We start from the raw sequence: 25,392 nt of genomic DNA, 5'->3' as shown, positions 1-25,392 counted from the left end.
GAGATGAGTTTATACATGACAGGGTGATATGTATGTAGGAAGTCTTTTGGGAATGATTTGAACTTTCTGCTTTGACATCTTTGAGATTATCCCCCAGTTAAGCCTTCCTGAAGCCAACCAGTTATCTAAACCAGATGTCTAAGGGTATCCATCTCAATGATGCTGTTTTTGAAAATATAGGATATAGTGTCCAAGGAATTATCTGGGGAATCTGAAGATGATGATGTACAATATGAAAGAAACAGAATCCTGGAGCAGCCTCGGGAATTGCTGAATGACACAGTACTTATTAAGGAACTCACAAAGGTAATATTATTCAATGGCCAACTTATTATTTCATTCCTATTAAAGAGCATGTCATTAGCATCAAGGGCTCAGTGTGGTCTTCTGAATCTATGTGTATTATTCCAATAGAGTAGAAGAGTTTTGTGAAGCTGTCTGAGGTCCATAGTGGTCCATAGGGGTCTGATGTATTTTTTGAAGTTAACCTATAAATATCCTTTGCAATATTGTGTTTTCTGTATTTTTTAAGATATATTTTACATGTCCAGCTGTTTTGGCTGTCAGAAATATCTCCCTTGGAATCCAAAAGGAGGAATGCTTTGGATTGCTTGGCTTAAATGGAGCTGGAAAAACCACTACCTTCGAAATATTGACTGGAGAGGAGACTGCTACCTCTGGGGATGTGTTCATTGAGAACTTAAGTATCACCAAAAATCTTCAAGAGGTAAGACACAATTACTATCTGAGATGTGAGTAGCATGATTACTTGGAGGAGAGGTAAGAGGCAAGTAGTGGAAGGTGATAGGTAGGAATCATGGCAGGTATTGATATTGATACTGTTGACTCACCCAGCGGATTTCAGAGACAGAAATAAATTTTTGAGAGTAAGTCATAGGATAATAAGAGCAGCCTTAGTCTGAGAATCTAAGACAAGAGTGTCTTTACTGTTCTTTGAAACTACTAAAGAGCAATATGGTGGACTAGGAGGCTCCTGACTTTCCCTCCTTCCAAGAATACACCAATTAAACAGTTACACAGGGATTATTTCCCTCTGAGAGAAATCCAGAAATGAATTGGGAGATTCCTACACATCATACAACTGAGGAAATACTCACATCAAAAAAGGTAGGATAAGCTGGGACACATGTGCTCTGTAAACACTACCCACAACACAGGAGGGAATTCCCAACTCCCAGCTTCTCCATAAGGACTGAAAGGTTTAAACCATACATGTAGCTCCTCAGTTTTTATGGCTGTCACCCAGGGGACTGGTTCCCAAATCTCCTAGCTCTGGGGGCTGACAGGGTGGCTTAGCACAAAGCAAGTAGGCCAACATACCCAGCTCCCAGTTTCTTGCCAGAAGGGGCTAGACTACATATCTAACATCCCAACAAAAGTTGAACTTCAAATTAATCTGCATCTGGGAACTAATGGGGCAGGCAATTAGTAATCTTCCAGGAGCCTGAATGGGCTTGTGGGCACTTCCTCAGCTTCCCGGGCACTGATGGGATTTGATACACCCTAATCTCCTAAGGTCACTAACATAAGTGATGGTTTGGACAAGCACAAAGTTTTAAGAGGTTTGGAGAATCCATGGCCAGGTGATTTCTTCTCCTACATGAGGCCAACCTGTCTAGACTGGGAGAGTTGGGTTTTTTATTTAATGTGCATAAACCAATATAGAGAGTTAGCAAAAGTGAAGAAACAGTGAAATATATTCTAAACAAAAGAGCAAGTTAAATCTCCAGAAAAAGACCCTAATGAGATAGGTGATTTATCTGACAAAGAATCCAAAGCAATTATTGTAAGTATGCTAACCAAATTCAGGAAAGCAATGCATGAACTAAATGAGAATTTCAACAAAGAGAAAATGCATAGAAGTATCAAACAGAAATCATATATCTGAAGAATTCAACAACTGAACTGAAAAATTCAATAGAGGAATTCAACAGTGGACTACATCAAGCAGAAGAAAGGGTAAGAAACATCAAAGACAGGTCAGTGGAAATCCTCTGATAAGAGAAAAAGGGAAAGGGATAAAAAAAAAAAGAATGAAAGTAGCATAAGAAACGTAGGGGACACTATCAGGAGGACCAATATATGCATTATGGAAGTCTAAGAAAGAGAGAGAGAGAGGAGCAGAAAACTTATTCAAAGAAAACATGGCTAAAAACTGTAAAACTGGGGAAGAACATAGACATCAGATCTAGAAGACCAAAGCATTAAAAAAAAAAGTGCATCCAAAGAAATCCACACTGAGACACATAATCAAATTATAAAAAGTTAGAGACAAAGAGAATTTTGCAAGTAACAAGGGAAAAGTGACTTGTTACATACAAGAGAACCCCCATTAATGATTAGAGAATTGTTAAGCAGAAACAGGCAAGAAGTGAGTGGGATGATACAGTCAAAGTGCTGAAAGACAAGAACTGCCAACCAAGAGTACTATACCCAGTAAATGTGTACTTCAAGTATATAGGAGAATAAAGACTTTCTCAGACAAGCAAAAGCTGAGGGAGTTTATGAGCACTAGAACGGTCTTACAAAAAAAAATGCTAAAATCAGTTCTTCAAGTTAAAGGACACTGAACAATATGAGAGAATAACAAAATATGAAGCTCATTGGTAAAGGTAAATATATAGACAAAACCAGAAATGTTTTACTATATTGGTGGTGGGTAAATTGCTTTTAGTTGTACTATAAAAATTAAAAGAAAAAGGTATTTAAACAATTATAACTAAATTATGTTAATGGATATACTATATAGATAGATATAAATTCTGACATAAATAGCATATAATGTGGAGGAAAAAGGGAAAAAGCAGACAATTTAAGTTGTTAAACAGAGCTTAAAAGAGACTGTTATAAAACAGTTTGTGTAAGTCCCTTGGTAATCACAAAGAAAATATCTGAGAAGTTACATTAAAGAAAAGGAAAAGGAATTAACACCTATAAATCAATCAATCAATCAAAAAGCAACAACGATGAAAAAGGAAGACAGCGAGAGAGAGAAAGGGGGACAAAATAACTATAAGACAAACAGAAAACAGTTAACAAAATGGCAATAATAAATCCTTCCCTATCAGTAGGTCTCAACAGACTAAACTCTTCCCAAGAAAAGAAACAGGGTGAATGGATAAATAATTAAGATCCAACTATGATCTTATTAATTTTCAAAGAACCAACTTCTAGTTTCATTGATCTGTTCTACTGTTTTTCTGGTTTCTATTTCATTGATTTCTGTTCTAATCTTTATTATTTCTCTTCTCCTGCTTGGTTTAGGCTTTATTTGCTGTTCTTTCTCCAGGTCCTTTAGGTGTAAGGTTAGCTTGTGCACATGGGGTTTTTCTAATATTTTGAGAGAGGCTTGGATGGCTATGTATTTCCCTCTAGTACCACCTCACTCATATGTGGAACATAAGGAATAGTGCAGAGGACAATAGGGGAAGGGAGGGAAAACTGAATGGGAAGAAATCAGAGAGGGAGACAAACCATATGAGACTCTTGACTCTGGGAAACAAACTGAGGCTTGTGGAAAGGGAGGTGGTTGAGGGGATGGGATAATTGGGTGACGGAAATTAAAGAGGGTGCGTAATATGATGAGCACTGGGGGTTATATTCAACTAATGAATCATTGAACATTATATCAAAAACTAAGCATACCTTGGCTAATTGAATTTAAATTTTAAAAAAAGGAAAAAAACAAAATGGGAAAAAAAAAGGTTCAACTATGATGTGTCTACAAAAAATTCATTTTAGATTCAAGGATGCACATTGGCTGAAAGTGAAGTTATGGAAACATATTTCATACAAATGGTAAGCAAAAGAAAGTAGGAATGACTATACTTATATCAAAGTAAACTAATTAAAACTGTCAGGAGACACTAATGATAATAAGTGTCAATTCAATAGGTGGCTATAACAATTGTAAATGTATATGCACCCAACATCAGAACACCTAAGTATATGAACAAATATCAACAGATCTGAAAGCAGAAACTGATACCATAACAGGAAACCTCAATAATGGATAGAACATCCAGACAGAAAATCAATAAAGAGTGAATTTGACTAGCACTATATATCAAATGGACCTGACAAATAGAACTTTTAACCTAACAGCAAAGGAATATACATTCTTTTCAAGCACACAAGGAATATGTTAGATGACATGTTTGGATGACATGTTAGGTCACAAAACAAGTCTTAACAATTTAAAAAAGATACTGATGTAGAAAAATTTATGGCAGTGCTCCCCAAAAATAGAATTATCATATGCTCCAGAAATTCCACTTCTGGCTATATAAAATCTGAACAGACCAATAATGATTAGGGAAATTGTAGTAATAATCAAACCTCCTCTAAGAAAGGAAAGCCCAGGACCAGATGATTTCAGTGGTGAATTCTACCAAACATTTAAAGAATTAATGCCACTTCCTCCCAAAATCTTCCAAAAAATTGAAGGGAACACTTTCAAACTCATTTACAAAGTCAACATTATTTTCTTTTTTTTAAATAATTTTTATTTTGTTCTATTAGTCACCATACAGTACAGCCCCAGTTTTTGATGCAACGTTCCATGATTCATTATTTGCCTATGACATACCAAAGCCCAGATAAGGACACTATGATAAAAGGAAACAACAGGCCAATATCACTGATTAATATAGATGCAAATATTCTCAACAAAATACTAGCAAACTGAATTGAACAGCGCAATTCAAGTATCATACACCCATACCAAGTGGGATTCATCCTTGAGATGCAAGGATAGTTCAACAAATAAAAATCAATAAATATGATCTACTACATTAATAGAATAAAAGGTTAAAAGTCACATGATCATTTCAAAAGGTGCTGAGAAAACTTCCTATGATGACTGCAAAGTGGTATTTCATTGTAGGTTTGATTTGCATCTTTTCTTTCTTATTGGCCACTTGTTTATATTATTTGAACAAATGTCTATTGAAGTCCTTTACCCATTTTTGGTTTTTTTTCCCCTTGTGGATCTTTTTTTATTATTATTAATATGATATGTTAGTCACCATACAGTACATCATTAGTTTTTGATGTAGTGTTCCATGATTCATTGTTTGCATATAACACCCAGTGTTCTATGCAATACGTGCCCTCCTTAATACCCATCACCGGGCTAACCCATCCTCCCCCGCCCAAAAAAACCCTCAGTTTGTTTCTGAGTCCATAGTCTCTCCTGGTTCATTTCCCCTTCTGTTTACCTCCCCCCCTTCATTTTTCCCCTTCCTTATTCTACCAATCTCCCTGCAATTCCTTATGTTCCACAAATGAGTGAAACCATATAATAATTGTCTTTCTCTGCTTGACTTATTTTGCTTAGCATAATCTCCTCCAGTCCCATTCAATCAGGCTGTTGTTTTTGTTGTTGAATTTTAGGTGTTCCCTATAAATCCCAGATATTAATCTCTTATGGGATATATAATTTGTAGTTTCTTTCTCCCATTCTGTGGGTTGCATTTTTACTTTGTTGATAGTGTTTTTTGATGCACAAAATTTTTAAATTTTCATGAAGTCCAATTTGTCCATTTTTTCTGTTGTTTGCCTTTAGTGTCATGTTTAAGAAAACATGAGAAACAAACTGGGGGCCTCAGAGGGGAGTGGGGTGGGGGAATGGGATAGACCGGTGATGGGTAGTAAGGAGGACACATATTGCATGGTGCACTGGGTGTTATACGCAACTAATGAATCATCGAACTTTACATCAGACCAGGGATGTACTGTATGGTGACTAACATAATATAATAAAAAAAATTAAAAAAAAAAGAAAACATTGCTAAATCCAATATTGTGAAGCATTGGCCCTTGCCTTTTTTCCCCCTTGGTCCATTTAGCTAGAGGTTTGTCAATTTCATTGATCTTTTCAAAGAACCAACTTTTGTTTTCATTGATATTCTTTATTGTGTTTCTCTTCTCTATTTCATTTATCTCTGCTCTGTCTTTAAAGCTACAATTTGCCCCTTAAGCAATGCTTTCACTGAGGCATATAAGTTTTGATATATTTTGTTTTCATTTTTATTCATTTCTAAGTACTGTCTAACATTCTTTGTGATTTCTTCTTTGATCCCTTGTTGAAAAGGGTGTTGTTCAATTTATACACATTTATGAATTTTCTAGTTTTATTTTTATATTTCATTTTCAACTTCCTCACATTGTGGTTGAACATTATTTGGTATGATATCTGTCTTTTTAAATCCATGGAGACAATTTATGGCCTAACATATGTTCCATCCTGGAAAATGTCCCATGTGCACTTACTACATCAAAAAATAATGATGTACTATATGTTGGCTAACTGAACATAATAAAAAATAAAAAAATAAGAGAAGAATGTATATGCTGTATGTTTGCTAAATCTAGTTGGTTGGTTGTGTTTTCTCTTTTTTTTTCTGAGTATATTTATTTATTTTTTTATAATAATATTTTATTATGTTATGTTAGTCACCATACAGTACATCCCTAGTTTTTGATGTAATGTTCCATGATTCATTACACGCTTATAACACCCAGTGCTCCATGCAATATGTGCCCTCCTTAATACCCGTCACCAGCCTATCCCAATCCCCCACCCCCGTCCCCTCTGAAGCCCTCAGTTTGTTTCCCAGAGTCCATAGTCTCTCGTGGTTCATTCCCCCTTCTATTTACCCCCCCTTTATTCTTCCCTTTCTTCTCCTACCGATCTTCCTACTTCTTATGTTCCATAAATGAGTGAAACCATATGATAATTGTCTTTCTCTGCTTTACTTATTTCACTTAGCATTATCTCCTCCAGTCCCATCCATGTTGCTGCAAATGTTATGAAATCGTTTCTTTTTGATGGCTGAGTAATATTCTATTGTATATATGGACCACATCTTCTTAATCCAGTCATCTGTTGAAGTGCATCTTGGCTCCTTCCACAATTTAGCTATCAAGTCCTCAGTTTACTCACTTATCTTCTGTCTGGTTGTTCTATCAATCACTAAGAGTGGGTATTGAGGATCCAGCTATTATTGTAGAACTATTTCTCCCTTCAATTCTATCAATTTTTGCACCATATATTTATGATATGTTATTAGTTGCATAGATATTTATAATTGTTGTAGTTTTTGCTGCATTGAAACTTTTACTGATATATCATGTCCTTCCTTGTCTCTTATATTTTTTTAGGTCTATTTAGTCTCATATTAGTATAGCTAGCCTGCACTTTTGGCTACTATTTGCATGTGATATCTTTTTCCATCCTTTTACTTTGGAAGTATTTGTATCCTTAGATCTAAAGTAAGTCTCCTGTAGACAGCACATAGTTGGATCATGTGTATTTTCTTTTCTTTTCTTTTATAAAGAGAGAGAGAGAGTGCGAGCAGGGAGAGGGGACTGGGAGATGGAAAGAAAGAATCTCAAGCAGCCTCCATGCCCAGTGTGGAGCCCGATGCAGGGCTCAATCCCATGACCCTGAGATCATGACCTGAGCTGAAATCAAGAGCCAGACACTTAACCGACTGAGCCACCCAGATGCTCCTGGATCATATGTATTTAATAATTCTGCCAATCTCTGTCTTTTGATTGGAGACTTTAATCATATACATTTGAAGTAATTCCTAATAAGAAGGGACAAACTTCTTTCCTTTTGCCATTTTCTATATTCCCTATTGCTGTTTTGTCCCTTATTTCCTGCATTACAGTCTTCTTTTGCATGTAGTTGATTTTTTACTGTGAAATGTTTACATTTCTTTCTCATATCCTTTTGTCCATGTTCTATACCTGTTTATGTTGATTACCATGGTGATTATATTTAATATCTTAAATTTCTTACACTCTAATTTGTATTTATACCAGCATAACTTCAATAACACACAAAACTGCTCCTTTATAGCTCTGTTCCTACCCTTTTTGTTTGTTGATGTCACAAAATTATATCTTTATACACTGTGTGACCAAAAACATGAACTAATAATACTTTTAAGTGAATTAGTTTCTTCCATTATGTAGAGAATAAAATGTAGAGTAAAAACCCAAAGTTACAATAATGTATGTATTATTTTCTTAAATCATGTAGAAAAAGTCAAGTTACAAACTTTTGTTACAATAATATTTGCTCTTATTAATAATAATCACCGAAATATTATCCTTAATTGAGATCTTTATTTTTTCATAGTGCTTTGAGTTATACACTAGTGTCCTTTTTTTTTTCATCCTGCAGGACTCCCTTTAGCATTTCTTGGAGGGCAAATCTAGTATTAATGAACTCTCTTAACTTTTGCACTTAGCGAAAACTTAGCACTTTGACTATTTTGGCCCACTGCCGCCGCCGTCGTCTTCTTCTTCTTCTTCTTCTTCTTCTTCTTCTTCTTTTCTTCTTCTTCTCCTTTTCCTTCTTCTTCTTTTTCTTCAAAGATTTTTACTTATTTGTGAGAGAGAGAGAGAAAGAACATGAGGGGTGGGGAGAGGCAGAGGGAGAGAGAGAAGCAGACTCCCCACTGAGCAGGGAACCTGATAAGGGGCTTGATCCCAGGACCCTGGGATCCCGACCTGAGCTGAAGGCAGACACTTAACCGACTGAGCCACCCAGGTCCCCCTGGCCCACTGCTTTCTGACCTATGAGGTTTCTAATGAGAAATCTGTTTGTGATCTTATTGAGGATCCTATGGCTCCTCTTTAAGAGTCTCTCTTTGTCTTTGGTTTTGGAAAGTTTGATTTTAATGCATCTTGGTGTGGGTCTCTGAGTTCATCTTGTTTGGAGTTCATTGGGCTTCATGATTGTTCATATGCACGTCTTTCATTGAATTTGGGAAGTTTTTAGTCATCATTTCTTCAACTATTCTCTCTGTCCCTTTATCACTCTCCTTTTGAGACCCTAACAATGCATGTTCATCTACTTGATAGTGTTCCACAGGTTTCATAGGCTCCATCCACTTTTCTTTAATCTTTTTTCTTTTCTGTTTCATGGGCTCAGTCATTTCCACTATGCTGTATTTTTGTCTCCTGATTATTTCTTCTGCCTACTCAAATTGCCTTTGAATCCTTCCAGTGAATTTTTCACTTCAGTTATTATACTTCATAGTTCTGGGATTTCTTTTAGTTTCTCTTTAGATTTTCTACCTCTTTACTGATAATTTCCATTATGTTTATACACTGTTTTCTTGACTTTCTCTAGGTTTTCCTTTAGTTCTTTGACCATCTTTAAGAAAGCAGTTTTAAAGTCATTGTGTATGAAAAAATGTTCAAAATCATTAGCCATCAGGGAAATTCAAATCAAAACCACACTAAGATACCACCTTACACCAGTTAGAATGGCAAATATTGACAAGGCAAGAAACAACAATTGCTGGTCAGGCTCCTCCGCTATGAGCCTGCTTCTTCCTCTCCCACTCTCCCTGCTTGTGTTCCCTCTCTCACTGGCTGTCTCTGTCTCTGTCAAATAAATAAATAAAAATCTTAAAAAAAAAATTTAAAAAAGAAACTACAATTGCTGGAGAGGATGTGGAGAAAGAGGATCCCTCCTACATTGTTGGTGGGAATTCAAGTTGTTACAGCCACTCTGGAAAACAGTGTGGAGGTCCCTTAAAATGTTAAAAATTGAGCTACCCTATGACCCACCCATTGCACTACTGGGTATTTACCCCAAAGATACAGACGTAGTGAAGAGAAGGGCCAGTTGCACACCAATGTTCATAGCAGCATTGTCCACTATAGCTAAATCATGGAAGGAACTGAGATGCCCTTCAATAGATGACTGGATTAAGAAGTTGTGGTCCATATATACAATGGAATATTACTCAGCTATCAGAAAGAACGAATTCTCAACATTTGCTGCAACATGGACAGCACTGGAGGAGATAATGCTAAGTGAAATAAGTCAAGCAGAGAAAGACAATTATCATATGATCTCTCTCATCTATGGAACATAAGAACTAGGAAGATTGGTAGGGGATGAAAGGAATAAAGAAAGGGGGGGTAACCAGAAGGGGGAATGAAGCCTGAGAGACTATGGACTCTGAGAAACAAAGTGAGGGCTTCAGAGGGGAGGGGGATGGAGGAATGGGATAGACTGGTGATGGGTAGTAAGGAGGGCATGTATTGCATGGTGCACTGGGTGTCATACGCAACTAATGAATCATCAAACTTTACATCAGAAACCAGGGATGTACTGTATGGTGACTAACATAATATAATAAAAAAACATTTAAAAAATAAAGTCTGTGTGTAACAGATCTATCATCAGATCTTACTGAGGGACAGTGTTTATTGACTTATTTTCTTCCTTTGAATGGGCTTTACTTTCCTGTTTGTGAAAGAAGCAGCAATAAGCAATCATGTCAGGTGCCCAATATTTGGAGGACAGGATCCCTTTAGCCCTGCCAGCTCCCTGAGCTCTGTGGAGGCTGCTCTGGGAACAGGGGCACAGATGTTACCATAGTGTTAGGAATAAAGGATGGTAGGTGCTAGTGTGCTAAAAGCTGGAATTGATTAAAATTAACCACATGTACAGTCCACATCTTCCCTTGGAATTTCCAAGCTTTCAATAGACTCCAGGGTTCCAAAACAGTTCTATCAGTCAGATTCTGCCAATGTAATTGTTGTCTAGGTGGGGAGAAAAAATTGGAGCTTCCAACTCTGCCATCTTCCCAGAATCTGCTGAATCTGTGTTTTTTAATATATATTATTATGAGTTAATTTCTTTTTTTAAAAAAAAATTTCAAGCTATATTACAAAACTGTGATCACCAAGACAGCATGGTGCTGGCACAAAAACAGACAATAGACCAATGGAACAAAATTTAATGGGCCCCAAAATGAACCATCAACTCTATGGTCAACTAATTTTTGACAAAGCAGGAAAAAATATCCAATGGAAAAAAGACAGCCTCTTCAATAAATGGTGCTGGGAAAACTGGGCAGCCACATGCAGAAGAATGAGGCTGGATGACTTTCTTACACCATACACAAAAATAAACTCTAAATGGATGAAAGAACTCAATGTGAGACAAGAATCCATCAAAATCCTAGAGGAGAACATAGGCGGTAACCTCTTTGACATCGGCCACAGCAATGCCTTCCAAGACATGTCCCCAAAGGCAAGGGAAACAAAAGCAAAAATGAACTTTTGGGACTTCATCAAGATAAAAATCTTCCACACAGCAAAGGAAAAAGTCAAAAAACTGAGATGCAGCCCACAAAATGGGAGNGCTGGTCTTAAAAAAATCCACGCCCACGAATGTAGATTACGGGAGATTACTGACTCTATGAAACGATCCAATGTCAGAATCATCGGCATCCCTGAAGGGGTGGAGAAAAACAGAGGTCTAGAAGAGATATTTGAACAAATTGTAGCTGAAAACTTCCCTAATCTAGCAAGGGAAACAAGCATTCGTGTCCAAGAGGCAGAGAGGACCCCATCCAAGCTCAACCAGGACAAACCTACGCCACGGCATGTCATAGTGCAATTCGCAAATATTAGATCCAAGGATACAGTATTGAAAGCGGCCAGGGCAAAGAAATTTCTCACGTACCAAGGCAAAGGTATCAGGATTACGTCAGACCTGTCTACAGAGACCTGGAATGAGAGAAAGGCTTGGGGGGGCATTTTTAAAGCTCTTTCAGAGAAAAACATGCAGCCAAGGATCCTTTATCCAGCAAAGCTGTCATTCAGAATTGATGGAGAAATAAAGACGTTCCAAAATCGCCAATCATTAACCAATTTCGTAACCACGAAACCAGCCCTACAGGAGATATTAAGGGGGGCTCTATAAAGGTAAAAAGGCCCCAAGAGTGATACAGAGCAGCAAGTCACAACCGATACAAAGACTTTAAAGAGAAATGGCATCATTAAAATCATATCTGTCAATAATCTCTATCAATCTAAATGGCTTAAACTCTCCCATAAAACGCCACAGGGTTGCAGATTGGATAAAAAGACATGACCCATCCATTTGCTGTCTACAAGAGACTCATTTTGAACCCAAAGATGCATTCAGACTTAGAGTAAGGGGATGGAGTACCATCTTCCACGCAAATGGACCTCAAAAGAAAGCTGGAGTAGCAATTCTCATATCAGATAGACTGGATTTTAAACTAGAGGCCATAGAGAGAGATACAGAAGGGCACTATATTATTCTTAAAGGAAGTATTCAACAAGTGGATATGACAATTATTAATATATATGCCCCCAACAGGGGAGCAGCAAGATACACAAGCCAACTCTTAACCAAAATAAAGAGACATATAGATAAGAACACAGTAATAGTAGGGGACCTCAACACCCCACTATCAGAAATAGACAGAACACCCTGGCAAAAACTAAGCAAAGAATCAAAGGCTTTGAATGCCATACTTGACGAGTTGGACCTCATAGATATATATAGAACACTACACCCCTGAACCAAAGAATACCCATTCTATTCAAATGCCCATGGAACATTCTCAAGAATAGACCATGTTCTGGAACACAAAACAGGTCTCAACTGATACCAAAAGACTGAAATTATTCCCTGCATATTCTCAGACCACAACGCTTTGAAATTGGAACCTAACCACAAGGAAAAATTTGGAAGAAACTCAAACACTTGGAGACTAAGAACCATCCTGCTCAGGAATGATTCAATAAACCAGGAAATAAAAAATCAATTTAAACAACTTATGGAGACCAACGAGAATGAAAACACAATGGTCCAAAGCCTATGGGATACTGCAAAGGCAGTCCTAAGGGGGAAATACATAGCCATCCAAGCCTCACTCAAAAGAATAGAAAAATCTAAAATGCAGTTTTTATATTCTCACCTCAAGAAGATGGAACAGCAACAGAGGGACAGGCCTAATCCATGCACGAGGAAGCAGTTTACCAAGATAATTATTGATTTTAACTTAGATTTTAGTCAGATATTTTGTCTAAATATTATAACAGTTTTATTATATGCTAAGTCTTCCTTCATCATCAATATATAACCAAAATAAGAGCTAGGATCCCAGTTCTACTCACCAACATTTTAAACAATGGTCATGAAGTCATACTGCATATAAAAGAGCTATGGAAGACCCCAGTTATTGCCCAACTATCTACTACTATTACCAAAAAGTAGTATGCCACTGAGCTGAAGCCAGATGTTACTGTTGAAACTCTCCTTCTATGAAGTCTTTGGTTATGATATCCTAGCATTCCTTGAGACTAAACCAATGAAGACTTAGAAAATAAAGTCCCAAATTTCAAAAATTTCCACCCAGTTATTAACCTTGTACATCACACTAGTCATTTAGATCTCTTTTACTTTTTAGGGTCATCCGAATTTCCTTTAGGCTTGTGATGAGTAAAGGTTGAACCAATGGTAAACTAACCTCTTTCTATCTCATTCTGCTTCTTCAGGTGAATATACTTATGTAAATAGGTGCACTGTTATTTTAAGACAATTTTCCATTTATTTCATCGATTGATTATGGCCATATATAGGGAGATAAATTATGATAGAAAAATCCACACTTTTGCACACTTGTGTTCCCATACATGATAATAGCCTCCAGATACAATGATTCTATAATCACTGGAGAAATTCTTTGGAAAAACTCTGTGGGTTCTAACCTTTTTAGAGGCATGGGCTGGAGAACTACAAGCCTTGTATGTTATCCGTATTTACTATATGCTCAATAAGATAGTTGAATTGTGTCCATTGTTATTCTCTTATTTCAGGTAAGGTCAAAAATAGGCTATTGTCCACAGTTTGATGCTTTGCTGGATTACATGACTGCTCGGGAAATTATAATCATGTATGCCAGGTTGTGGGGGATTCCTGAGACCCAGATTACACAATATGTGAATGAACTGTTGCAATCACTGAATCTGGAACCCTATGCTGACAAGTTTATTTACAGTTACAGGTGAGATATTATACTGGTGCTCTCACTGCAGCTAATATTGATGAGTCTCCTATGTTTCTGCTCTTTGGAATGGGTGCCTACGGTTTAACCAGAGTTCCACTGACAAACAGAGGCAATGACTGTGAAGCAATCTCATGGCCTGCCAGTGTTTAGATGCCAACAGTAAAGAAGACCTAAACAGTATCATATCTTCCCTTTGCAAAAATAGAAGTCAAAATCTTGGTGCTATTAGAATTGTAGCCACTGAATTACAAAAGTGACCATTTTTCTACCTCTATAGTTCTGTGTCTCTCAAAGACAATGCAAGATTCTTTGTATTAGCCTGGCCACTATATAGTTTATGTATCTAGGATTCCCAAGGAATCTCAAGAATAAGAATATAAATTTCACTGATAAAATGGCTAAAATTGATTTTGTAAATGAAAGTCACCTTTCTACATTTCAAATGTAAATGATTTGATTTATGCATGTAGTTTTGGGTCTGGTGCCTTGGTTGAGCTGCATGTAATCAGCATTTTTAGTTCCTCTGCTTGCTCCCTGACTCAGCATTTTGGAAATAGGCAAATTGTTTTCTGGAAAAGATGACATATATTAAATAGGTGTTCGATGTATTAGATAACTGTAATGTAATTTAATCTCTGCTTCTGCTTTCTGTCTCCTTCCTTGACCATGAAGTGGAGGAAACAAACGTAGACTGAGTAATGCCATTGCCCTAATGGGAAAGCCCTCAGTCATCTTCCTGGATGAGCCATCAACTGGCATGGACCCAGGGGCCCGGCGCCTGCTCTGGAACACAGTAACAAGGGCACGTGAAAGTGGCAAAGTCATCATCATTACCTCTCACAGGTGTGGTTTATTGAGAGGCTTGATTAAAGGTTGGAAGTGTTTTTGTGGCTATGGGAGAGTATTATTTGGGGCTTGTAATATTGGACAATAAACTTGCCTAAGTATGAGCTCCTCCTGAATCCTAGTGAATGGAATGGCCAAGAACTCTCTGTGAGAGGAGAGGGCAGAAAGTTTAGGATCTGTTCCATTTGAGAATTTGGTCCTCAACTACTTTGAATTTAAAAGTATCTCCACTTTGCATGATTCTGATGATAGGCAAATCCAACTTCCCATTTTAAAAAGAGTCACAAAATACTGGAAAGTTGAACTACAGGATGTCTTCCAATGGAGATCTTTTCAGCCTTACATCATTCCTGTGTCTTGTTTTGCTAGTATGGAGGAATGTGATGCCCTCTGTACCAGGCTGGCCATAATGGTGAAGGGAAAATTCAAGTGCCTGGGCAGCCCTCAGCACCTCAAGAACAAGTTTGGCAATGTTTACATCCTGAAGGTTAAGTTCAACATGGATACGGATGAGAATAAATTAGAGGATTTTAAAAAATATATTGCAACGGTTTTCCCAGGTAAATTAGGTTGGTTAGGCTAACTTTGTTAGAGATTGTTAAATCATATTAGTTGTTCTCACCACCCAGATGGCATGTGTCTCCAATAACTATTTCTTGTGCGTTTTTAATATTTATTGATCTTTCATTTGAGATCTTTTTTATTTTTAAAATTTTTTAAATTATTTTTAGAGAGAGAGAGTGCACAAGGTGGGGTGGGGAGGAATAGAGGGAGAGAGAGAATCTTAAGCAAAACCCCACGCTGAGCATGGAGCCCAATGCAGGGCTCAATCTCACAACCTGAGATCATCACTTGAGCAAAAACTACCAGTTGGATGCTTAACCAACTGAGCCACCTAGATGCCCTTGGGGATCCTTTTTAATATTTGTTCTTATAAAATTCTATGCCTGGTTGTGTTAAGAAGATTTCACAGAGAAAGAAACCACAAACAAACAGAAATACAGTTGACCCTTGAACCACATGGGTTTGAATGGCATGGGTCAACTTATGCATGGATTTTTTTTTTTGGTAAGTACAGTACTCTAAGTGTATTTTCCTTTCCTTAAAGTTTTCTTAATACCATTTTCTTTTCTCTAGCTTACTGTATTGTAATAATACAGCACACAGTACATGTAACATACACAATATACATTAATTGACTGTCAATCGATTGACTTCCTGTCAACAGTAGGCTATTAGTAGTTAAGTTTTGGGGGAGTTGAAAGTTATACACTAAGCCCTGTATTGCTCAAAGGTCAATAGTATTCGCCTAACTTTTGTATATTATGTAACTATAGGGCAGTTGTAGATTAGTACTATCTGTATGATTTATATATCTAAAGTCATGTGTTTGAGCATAATTCTCAATTATTTGCACATATAGTTTGTGTAAGTCTACTAGGGCTGCTATGATAAAATACCACAGACTAGGTGGCTAAAACAACAGAAATTTATTTTCTCACAGTTTCCTGGCCAGAAGTCCAATATCAAGGTTTCAGCAGGTCTGGTTTTCCCTGAGGCCTCTCTCTTTGGCTTGCTGATGGCTGCCTTCTTGCTGTGTCCTCACACAACCTTATCTCTTTGTGTACATCCCTGGTGTATCTTCTTCTTTTTATAAGGACACCAGTTATAGTGGATTGAGGCCCCATCCTTACAACCTCATTTAACATTAATTACCTCCTTAAATGCCCTTTGTCCAAATGCAATCACATTTGGGGTTAGAACTTTAGCATATGAATTTGGGGGGATACAATTCGGTCCATGATATCATCCATCAAAACTTTAAAGGTTTTTTTTCCTTGCACTAATAATGTAACTCTGGTCTCTTTCTGTCAGAGCCAGGATATGGAATTGAGATTCAAATAAGAATCAGTAAGCTTTTCTCTTCTTTCGAAAGTAGCATGCTTCTTCAAGCCAAATTCAGTAAGCATCTCTCTGCCTATATGGTACAATACCAGAGAAACCAACTATTTTTTTCTGTTCTTTACTTCTCTTTCCAAAATATAAAGCAGGGACATGCCAAGACTTAATAATTCTGGCTTTTACTTTGTTTCCACCCTGCTATGCTGAGCAAAATATCACAGAAGTCTATTGTGTGTCAGGTGGGGAGTCAGAATTTTATCTTCTAAGCAATGGAAAATGCATGATGGATTATGCAGTAAGAATGGAAATCAGAAAATAGAAAGAAATGGATTGAAGACTACATGTGGGGAACATATGTATGGGAAGTAGAATTTCTTTAGAGCAAAGTCCATTAGGAAGTTCAATATTCACTTATGCATTCATTTGGGAAATATTTCTGAGTGCTTGTTTCAGAGTTCTATTTGATGTCGTCCCTAAATCACCACAAAGAAAAGCTGTGACCAGAAAAATCTCACTTTGTGCTATCCTAGCTACTTGCTCTACTTGAAGAAGGGACACTAAACACTGACCCAAAACCTATTCCCCAGGATGTGGACCCAAGAACTTTAATGGGAATGTGGGTTTGAGGCACTTTCTCACCTGTAAGGTGGCTGTTGCCCCATTATTCCTCACATTATTTTGAGCAAATCTATTCCAATATGACAGAATTGAAAAGGAACTGACATGGAACCCATATATAAATAGTGGCCTTTAAAAAGATGAAATAAATATTATAAGCAAAGGCAGGAAGCCTGATCAGTGAATCCAGGAAGCTATTGAATTCATTCTGTAGTCAGCTTGGGCTAGGACCCAAACTAACAGCCCTGTCCAACTGTTAATTATAGTCTCTGGCCCCACATAACCAGGGAGCATGCATGCTGATCTTGGAACCTAGCCTATGGTACTGCCTATGGTACTGCCCATGGAACCTAGCCTATGGTACTGCTCACCTGCAGAGCCTAGAATGTGACCTTGCCCAATTGCTGAACAAAGCCTATGGACTCACCCAGGCAAGGAGCCCAGCGAGTGACCCCAAGTAATCATGCAGCATAACCTGTGGCACCATCTGAAGACAGAACACAGACAGTGACCCTACCCAACTGTGGAGCACAGTCTCTAGTTCCATGTAACTATGAGATACAGCTGGACGCCCCCCTAAAAAGTAGCCCAGGCTGTGACCTTACCCAACAATGAAACACAGCCAGCAGCGTACTAGATTGTAAAGGCCAGCCAGCAGTCCTGCCCAGTTTTGGGACACAGTCATAGCACCTGCATAATTTTAGAGCACAGCCTATGCCTTATCCGACTCTTAAGCCTTTCTTGTGGCTCCACTAAAACACAGAGACCAGAAGGTAGCACCATCCTGTTGGAGAGCACAGCCTGAGGCCTCCCCCAAACAAAAGCAATGGTGCTTAGCCCCTAGCCCTACCCAATTGTGGAGTCCAAACACCTGCTGGCACCACCTTGGTAGGGAACACAGCCTATACCTCATCTGGCCAGAGGTCTTTACAGAACTCAGCTAATGGCACCACTAGACTGCTTGAATGCAGAGCTCAGCTGGCAGTATAATCAAACCATAGAACACAGATAGCCACCCCTCTTCCCCCCACCTCAGAGCACAAGCATTGTACCCACCCAAACCAAGACCCTGATAACAAGCATTGCCTGCCCATGGAAGCTACCATATAAATAGTGCAGTACCTCAAGCTCATGGGTGAAGGTCTGTCCTGCTGAAGTGAACCTATAAAGTCTATGAAATTACTTACTCAAATGTGGAGGTACAAACACAAGGAATCAAATACCACAGAGAATCAGGTAAACATGGTACCACCAAAAGAAACTAACAGATCTCCAATAACTGACCCTGAAGAGAGATCTATGAATTATCTGACAAAGAATTTAGAATAATACTTTTAAAGAGGTTTAGTGAACTACAAGAACACACAGAAAGACAACTAAAAAAAATTAGTTGTACAATGCATGAACAAAATGAAAAATACAAGAAATAGTCACCATCAAACAAACAGAAATCCTAGAGCTGAAAAATAATTATTGAACCGAAGAAGAGCTTTAACAGCAGACTCAACCAAGCAGAAGAAATAATCAGTAAACTATGAGATATGCCATTTGAAATTATCCAGTCAGAGATGCAAAAAAGAAAAAAAAGAATGATAAAAAATGAAAAAAAAAGCCTACAGGACTCATGGGACATTGAAACAGAAAAAAATTATATGCATTATGGGAATTTCAGAAGACAAGAGAGAAAAATAACAGGAAGTCTGTTTAAAGCAATAATGGCAGAATACTTCCCAAACGTTGAGGGGATATAGATATACATATTCATGAGGCCCAAAGGACCCCAAATAGTTGAATTAGAAAAAAAGGTTAACTGAGAAACACATTGTAATACATTTTGCAATTGTCAAAAGAGAATTTTGAAAGCAACAAGAGAAAAGTGTCATGCAAGGGGACCCTATAAGACCATGACCAGTTTTCTCAACAGAAGTTTTACAGGCCAAGAGAATGTGAGATTATGTATTCAAAATATTGGTAGAAAAAAATATCTGTCAAGCAAGAATAATATACCTGGCAGGGTTGTCTTTTAGAAAGGAAGGCCAGAAAAGATGTAAACTTTATTAAACTCTCCAAACAAAAGACAGAGATTGGCAGAATGGATAAAAAAAAACATAGACCCATAATTTTTACACACAATGTTTAGCTGGAGTCCCAGATGGAAAAGTCCTAGACTCTTTGGACTAAGAGAAACTAATTTTTTCTCTCCATTCCTTAAAAAAAATTTTACCTACCTAAGGCCCACATTGAATTCAGTCCAGTTTAAGTTGGAGCCAGTCTGACCCTGGACCCAGTTTGGTTGAAGTCAGAGAGCTAATAATAAGTCAGACCCTGTTCAACCTCAGACCCAGTCTGGTAAAAGAAAAGCTGAAATCAAGTCGGAGAGCTCATGACACAATACTGAGAGCTCGGATATCCAAGAGGGACATACATACCCAAGATCTTCTGTCGGGTTTGGCCAGCAAACCCTGAGACGGCAAATGAAAAGCTTACTCCAGACACCGTAGAAGGAGAAAGGAGAGGGCCTGGGGACCAGATGCTCTAGTGGTGAGAGGCCCTGAGCCAAGCCTTGCCTCTACCTTTATTGTGAATGTGATCAATACAAGGGAAGAAGAAAAACAAGAAAGAATGTGAAGCTGTAATAATCAGGACAGTGGTCTAGGGAGTATCTTGTGAATAAACAAGCTGTGCTCGTGATGGGCATGCAGACAGGGAGTATGTGGAGTAGATGACCTCCTAAGATAAATGTACTCCTAAGTCAAGCATTTATTCCCTGGATGAGTCCATTGAGCTGCAACAAGGATCCGGCTGTTTTCAGCCCAGAAATCTTAAAAGAGGCCAGTTTTCCAGACACTCCTTCCTTGCTTTTCAGTTACTCTCATCCAGGAAGGCATATGTTTATTAAATCTCTAGCCAGGCACCATGACTTCCTACAATCTTCAGGCACAGTGTGAAAGCCCACAAAGGGCTCAGCGAGTACCAATGCCTGTTTGCTCTTTGCTCCCAGGACATTGGGTGGGAGGGTACTTTTGGACCCTGATTCTGACATCGGAACTGTTAAAAGATAAACTGGTGCATATTACAATTTTCAGGAGTTTATTAGAACATATATCGATTCTAACTGGGCAGCACCACACTAAAGGTGATGAGAAGGACACTACAAACAAGAGCTAACAGAGAGGTTTATATAGAAAAGACATGTGGGTAAGCAAGGGAATATTTGGTTTGCTATAGCTTAAGCTGTTGTCTAATTTGCAAAAACCTAGTTGGCTATTTGTAGTTGTCTGTTCTTGAGTTTCGTTTTCTCAGATTCAAGTGCATTTTACTCTGGTTTAGGTTTTGATTTACTTACAGGCTACCAAGGTATTAGACCCACCTCAGTCTCATAACTTCTTTGATTACTCTAACATATATTTTTAAAACAATTTTAACCCGCTACTTTAATTAGTAATAATTTCAAATATGCAATGATAAGTACAAGCACATCTGTTTGTTCTGAATTTGAAATGGATACCCTTCCCTCTCATTCTACCGGTTGATTCTTACTCACCTGTAAAAGAAATAAGAACACACAACCTGACTTTGGGCATTTATATGTGTGATTTCCTTTTTCACAGTATGTCTTGCCCTGCTATACTCCCCAGCAAACACACTGTACATGCATACATACTCACACAACTAGAATGAAAATCCTGCTAGTTTATATTCTCAAAACTTGGTTTGTAGTCACAATAGCATTTTAGAAGGCTCAAGTTCTTTACATTGTGCATATGAGCTAACAATCTTTTTGTGACTGAAGCCTGCTGAAAGAATTGACAATGTCACATATACTAAAGAGGTGGGCTCTTGGATGATGTCCCTCTTTTATTTAGTCATCCCTTAATTTTGTATAATTAAGATAATGTAGCAATATTTTGGAACTTTAAAATGAAATCTGTAAGATTATTCATCTATCTTTCCTCTCCTAGGTAGTGAATTAAAACATGAGAATCAAGGGATCCTTAACTACTACATTCCCAGAAAGGACAATGGCTGGGGAAAGGTGATTTTAGCAACCATGCTCTTCTAATGTTACATGTTAAGAAAGCACTAATAATGGGAAGTGTTTAGTACTGTCATGTGAAATGGGAGCCTAATGTTATAGAAGGAGCAGAGACTTTAGATTACTCTTCAGTGGTTCCTAGAGTTTGTTTCAGATTTCCACCTCTAAATCCCATTTTTGTCCCCCTCAAGAAAATGGGGACAGAGAATTGCTTACTCTTGGATTCTCAATGATCTATTCTGTCATTTTCTCATATTCCCCATCTGTGCTTTTTGTCATCAAACAATAACTTGGTAGGAGTTGGAGGAAGTGGTGAAGAGGCTCATCTGTGTTGGGCGCTGGTGTTATGCCTGCAATGGTAACTGCACTTTTTTAATTGCTGTCGTTCCTAAAGGTGTTTGGTATTTTGGAGGAAGCTAAAGAGCAATTCAATTTAGAAGACTATTCCATCAGTCAGATAACGCTGGAACAAGTCTTCCTGACTTTTGCCACCCCAGAGAACACAGAAGGTGATTGAAAAAAAAGGTGCAATGAGATTCACTTCTAATTAATGACACTATGTCTTCCTTAGTACTATCTACTACACCTGGATACATAGAGGGGTATTTCTGTGTGTGTATATCTTGGTGTATATATATATATATTTATTTATTTATGAAATAAAGAGTCCTCCAAAGGAGACCATATGTCAATTCTTTGTACATTTACATGGATGGCTTGTGCAAATCTAAAGACATTTGGTAAAATTCCTGTTTTCTATGCTAGATACATGTAAGATCAGCATTTATCAGGGTGGGGACAAGGACTTATTCCTGAGTATTTTGAATATTTGAACAGAAACGTCCAGAAATGATGGAGCTGTCAGATGGGACAGCCTGACAAGCAAAAGCTTTATGTATTTGCAGCTGAATTATATGTAAGAGGATCATAAAGCCTGAAGGAAAAATCATCTTTCCTATGTATATGCATGTGCACGTGCATGTGCGTGCACACACACACACACACACACCAATTTTATAAAAAAAAAGAAGACTCAAAATCAGTGTCAAAGTTTATGGGGGATAAGTTGGATTATTTCCAAAATTCAAAACAAGATTCTATATTTATCTACATTTGTAAGAAAATCTTTGCACTAAGAATATTTAGAGTCCAGGGGCGCCTGGGTGGCACAGAGGTTAAGCGTTTGCCTTCGGCTCAGGGCATGACCCCGGCGTTATGGGATCAAGCCCCACATCAGGCTCCTCTGCTATGAGCCTGCTTCTTCCTCTCCCACTNAGGTTAAGCGTTTGCCTTCGGCTCAGGGCATGACCCCGGCGTTATGAGATCAAGCCCCACATCAGGCTCCTCTGCTATGAGCCTGCTTCTTCCTCTCCCACTCCCCCTGCTTGTGTTCCCTCTCTCGCTGGCTGTCTCTATCTCTGTCGAATAAATAAATAAAATCTTTTTTTAAAAAAAAAGAATATTTAGAGTCCAAGAAAGGAAGTAAAAACATTCATTAAAAATAGTGTGTTTACTTTTCTTTTTTTAAAGATGTTTTATTTATTTATTTGACAGAGAGAGAGAGACAGCCAGTGAGAGAGGGAACACAAGCAGGGGGAGTGGGAGAGGAAGAAGCAGGCTCATACTGGAGGAGCCTGATGTGGGGCTCGATCCCAGGACTCTGGGATCATGCCCTGAGCTGAAGGCGGACGCTTAAGGACTAAGCCACCCAGGTGTCCCATACTTTTCTACTCTTGCCCAAATCTCTGATTAAGAAGGAACAAAGGAGAAATAAGGTATAGAGGGAGACAGAGTTCTTCTGATTCTTGTTTGGGCACACGGAGTCCCCCATTAAAAAAATACAAGAAAACTAATCACTTCTCTAGATTCATAGGCTGATAAGCAGACAAGGAGGATGATCCTCCTGGAATTACAAGATGGAAAGAGTCACTGAAGCTGTTCTATTTTGGGGTGGTTTGGGGGTGATGGTTTTTATATCCTCAGTTGGATATTGTGATAAAGTGATATCCAGAAACTATTGTTTTATTGTTTTCAGCTGTAATATAACTTTCTGTTGGTTCCAACCAATACTACCCATAGATCTTTGTCATGTGATTTCAGTAACTGCAAAATTTGTTTCCTAGCCTGTCCATCTCTAAAAAGGGAGAGGAAACTCACTTTATTAATTTAAATTTATTTTAATAATTTTATTTAGTTGCCTCTCATCACCAGTTGGCTTTATTAATGATCCTTTAAAAAAATTCCTTGAGTCAGCTAGTCTTTTTCACTGTCCCTCCCTATTTCTCAAACCACCTCTTATCTTGCAGCAAGAAAGAACAACAACAAAAAAAATGTGTACATTCCTCTACTAAGCGCTTTACATGCATTGCATCGTTTAATCCTACTACAAACCTCTGGGCTAGGTACTGCTGTTATTATCCTCACTGTACATGGACGCTCAGAGGGTAGAGGGATTTACCCAGGGTTACCCACCAAGCAAGCAGGAATATCTGTCAATATCCCTATTAGGAACCAGGAAACCACACAGCAATTTGAACAGAGAAAGTTAAAAGAATTATTAACTGTAACGGGGATTAGCCATAAGAAAGTATAGAGAATGCTGAAGAATACACTATGGCTGAAGGATAATACCCAAGGAAGAAACAAACTTGGAAGAGGACTCCTCTCCAAGGCTGGGATTCAGATCTTCTTGGAGAAGATGAGCTTGGTGGGAAGTTCCTTGGCCTTGGATGAAGGCTGTTCCACATCTGCTGAGCAAGCAGGAAATGCCCCGTAGGTTACAGGCTGCCTAGGCTGGCCAACAGGGAACTGGCTGGATGTAGCAAGCAGGAAACTTTTCTGTGGTTGTTGGCAGGCTGGTACTAGGAAGGGGAACCTACGAGAGTCACTGAGTGCCCATGGTTAATGAGAATAGGGGTGTAGGGTGAATGACGCGAAATATCCTCCACACCTGCCGCTGGCAGCAGCAAGGTGGCAGCAAGAAGAATCAAGAGAAAACACCTGAACCTGCAACAGAAGCCTTTGGTCCTGCAGGGTCCCTCCAGCACCCTCTCCTGACAAAGCTTAACCTCACAGTTCAAGAGCCCAGCCCCATTTAACGCTGAGAGGCCAGAACCCGATACCTGGTTCAGTAGGGAAGACATTTGCCCTCAGATAGAATTCAGAACCTGGGCTTCCAACCATTAAGCTACAGTGGAGGTGCGTATTGCGGGGGGTGGGGGGGACGGTTCCCCAAGAGAAGCGACCATTGACGAATTGCAGCAGCAGGAGAGAGGTCCAGGGGTGAGGCCCACTGAGTGGGGGCGCGCGCAGAGGACGCAGTGGGAGTCTCCACGCGCTGAGCGCCCACGGGCAGAGGCGGAGCACGCCACCAGGGCGAGGGGCGGTGCAGCTGAGAGCGAGACGCGTGGACCGCGCGCATTAGGCCGGTTCGCGCAGCTTCTGGGGCTTTGAGTGGCCCCCGGAGCAGGGTGGCGGGCCCCTGTGCCTGCACCTCTGCAAGCTTTCTGTTGATCCCCACAGACCATGGAGGGCGGCGGCCACTGAATCTCCTCCCACTTCCTGCCACCAGGTACTGGCCCGCTGAGGGTGACCATGACATATGAGGGAGAGGGGACCCAGCGACAGTTAGAGGATGGTGGGGTCGTCCAGTGGGGTGCAGAGGCGAAGCGCCTGGGAGCAAGCGAACGGGCCTGAGGTAGGGCCCTCAGGGTCGTGGGGCCTCGGGCAGTGGGAGAGGGAAGAGTTTAGTGAGGCCTCACGCTCTGCCGGGTCCAGGAGAGGGTCCAGTGCGCAGGGGGGTAGAGAGATGCGTGCTGGGAAGGGGGTGAAGCCGGAGGGCGCGAGGGCTGCAAGGAGCGAGGGGCGGGGTGGGGACTGGGCACATGCGAGGCAGGGACCAAGGCGTCGCACCGGCAGGCGGCGGGGCGGTTGGGGAAGGCGTTGGCAGGAGGCGCCGCGCGGGTGACGCGCGTCCCTCAGAGGTGAAGGTGGAAGTGTGGCCGTGGCGGTTTCGAGGGTGAGTGTGGGACCTCCCCGCCCCGGTGTCTTCTCCCCAGATTTCCCCGGGAAGGCGGAGGGTGCTCCCAGGACTGTCCCGGAGGC

The 25,392-nt window shown here is 39.4% G+C and overlaps 1 protein-coding gene across 1 annotated transcript in view; it reads left to right on the top strand.

Moving 5' to 3' along the window:
* Window positions 1-21,823, top strand: part of LOC100463697 (ATP-binding cassette sub-family A member 3-like) — a 156,193-nt gene extending 134,370 nt beyond the window's left edge. Inside the window, exons 23-29 of the mRNA XM_034669566.1 lie at window positions 181-306; window positions 533-727; window positions 13,696-13,883; window positions 14,559-14,729; window positions 15,102-15,292; window positions 21,215-21,288; window positions 21,683-21,823. Of these exons, the coding sequence (XP_034525457.1) occupies window positions 181-306; window positions 533-727; window positions 13,696-13,883; window positions 14,559-14,729; window positions 15,102-15,292; window positions 21,215-21,288; window positions 21,683-21,805 (1,068 nt within the window). The 3' untranslated portion in view covers window positions 21,806-21,823. The remainder of the gene's footprint in view (window positions 1-180; window positions 307-532; window positions 728-13,695; window positions 13,884-14,558; window positions 14,730-15,101; window positions 15,293-21,214; window positions 21,289-21,682) is intronic.
* The last annotated feature ends 3,569 nt before the right edge of the window (window positions 21,824-25,392 follow it).

Source organism: Ailuropoda melanoleuca, chromosome 10, assembly GCF_002007445.2.
Source record: "Ailuropoda melanoleuca isolate Jingjing chromosome 10, ASM200744v2, whole genome shotgun sequence".
Lineage (NCBI taxonomy): Eukaryota > Metazoa > Chordata > Mammalia > Carnivora > Ursidae > Ailuropoda > Ailuropoda melanoleuca.
Note: the sequence above shows the minus strand (reverse complement) of the source record. Positions and strands in the feature narration are given on the sequence as shown.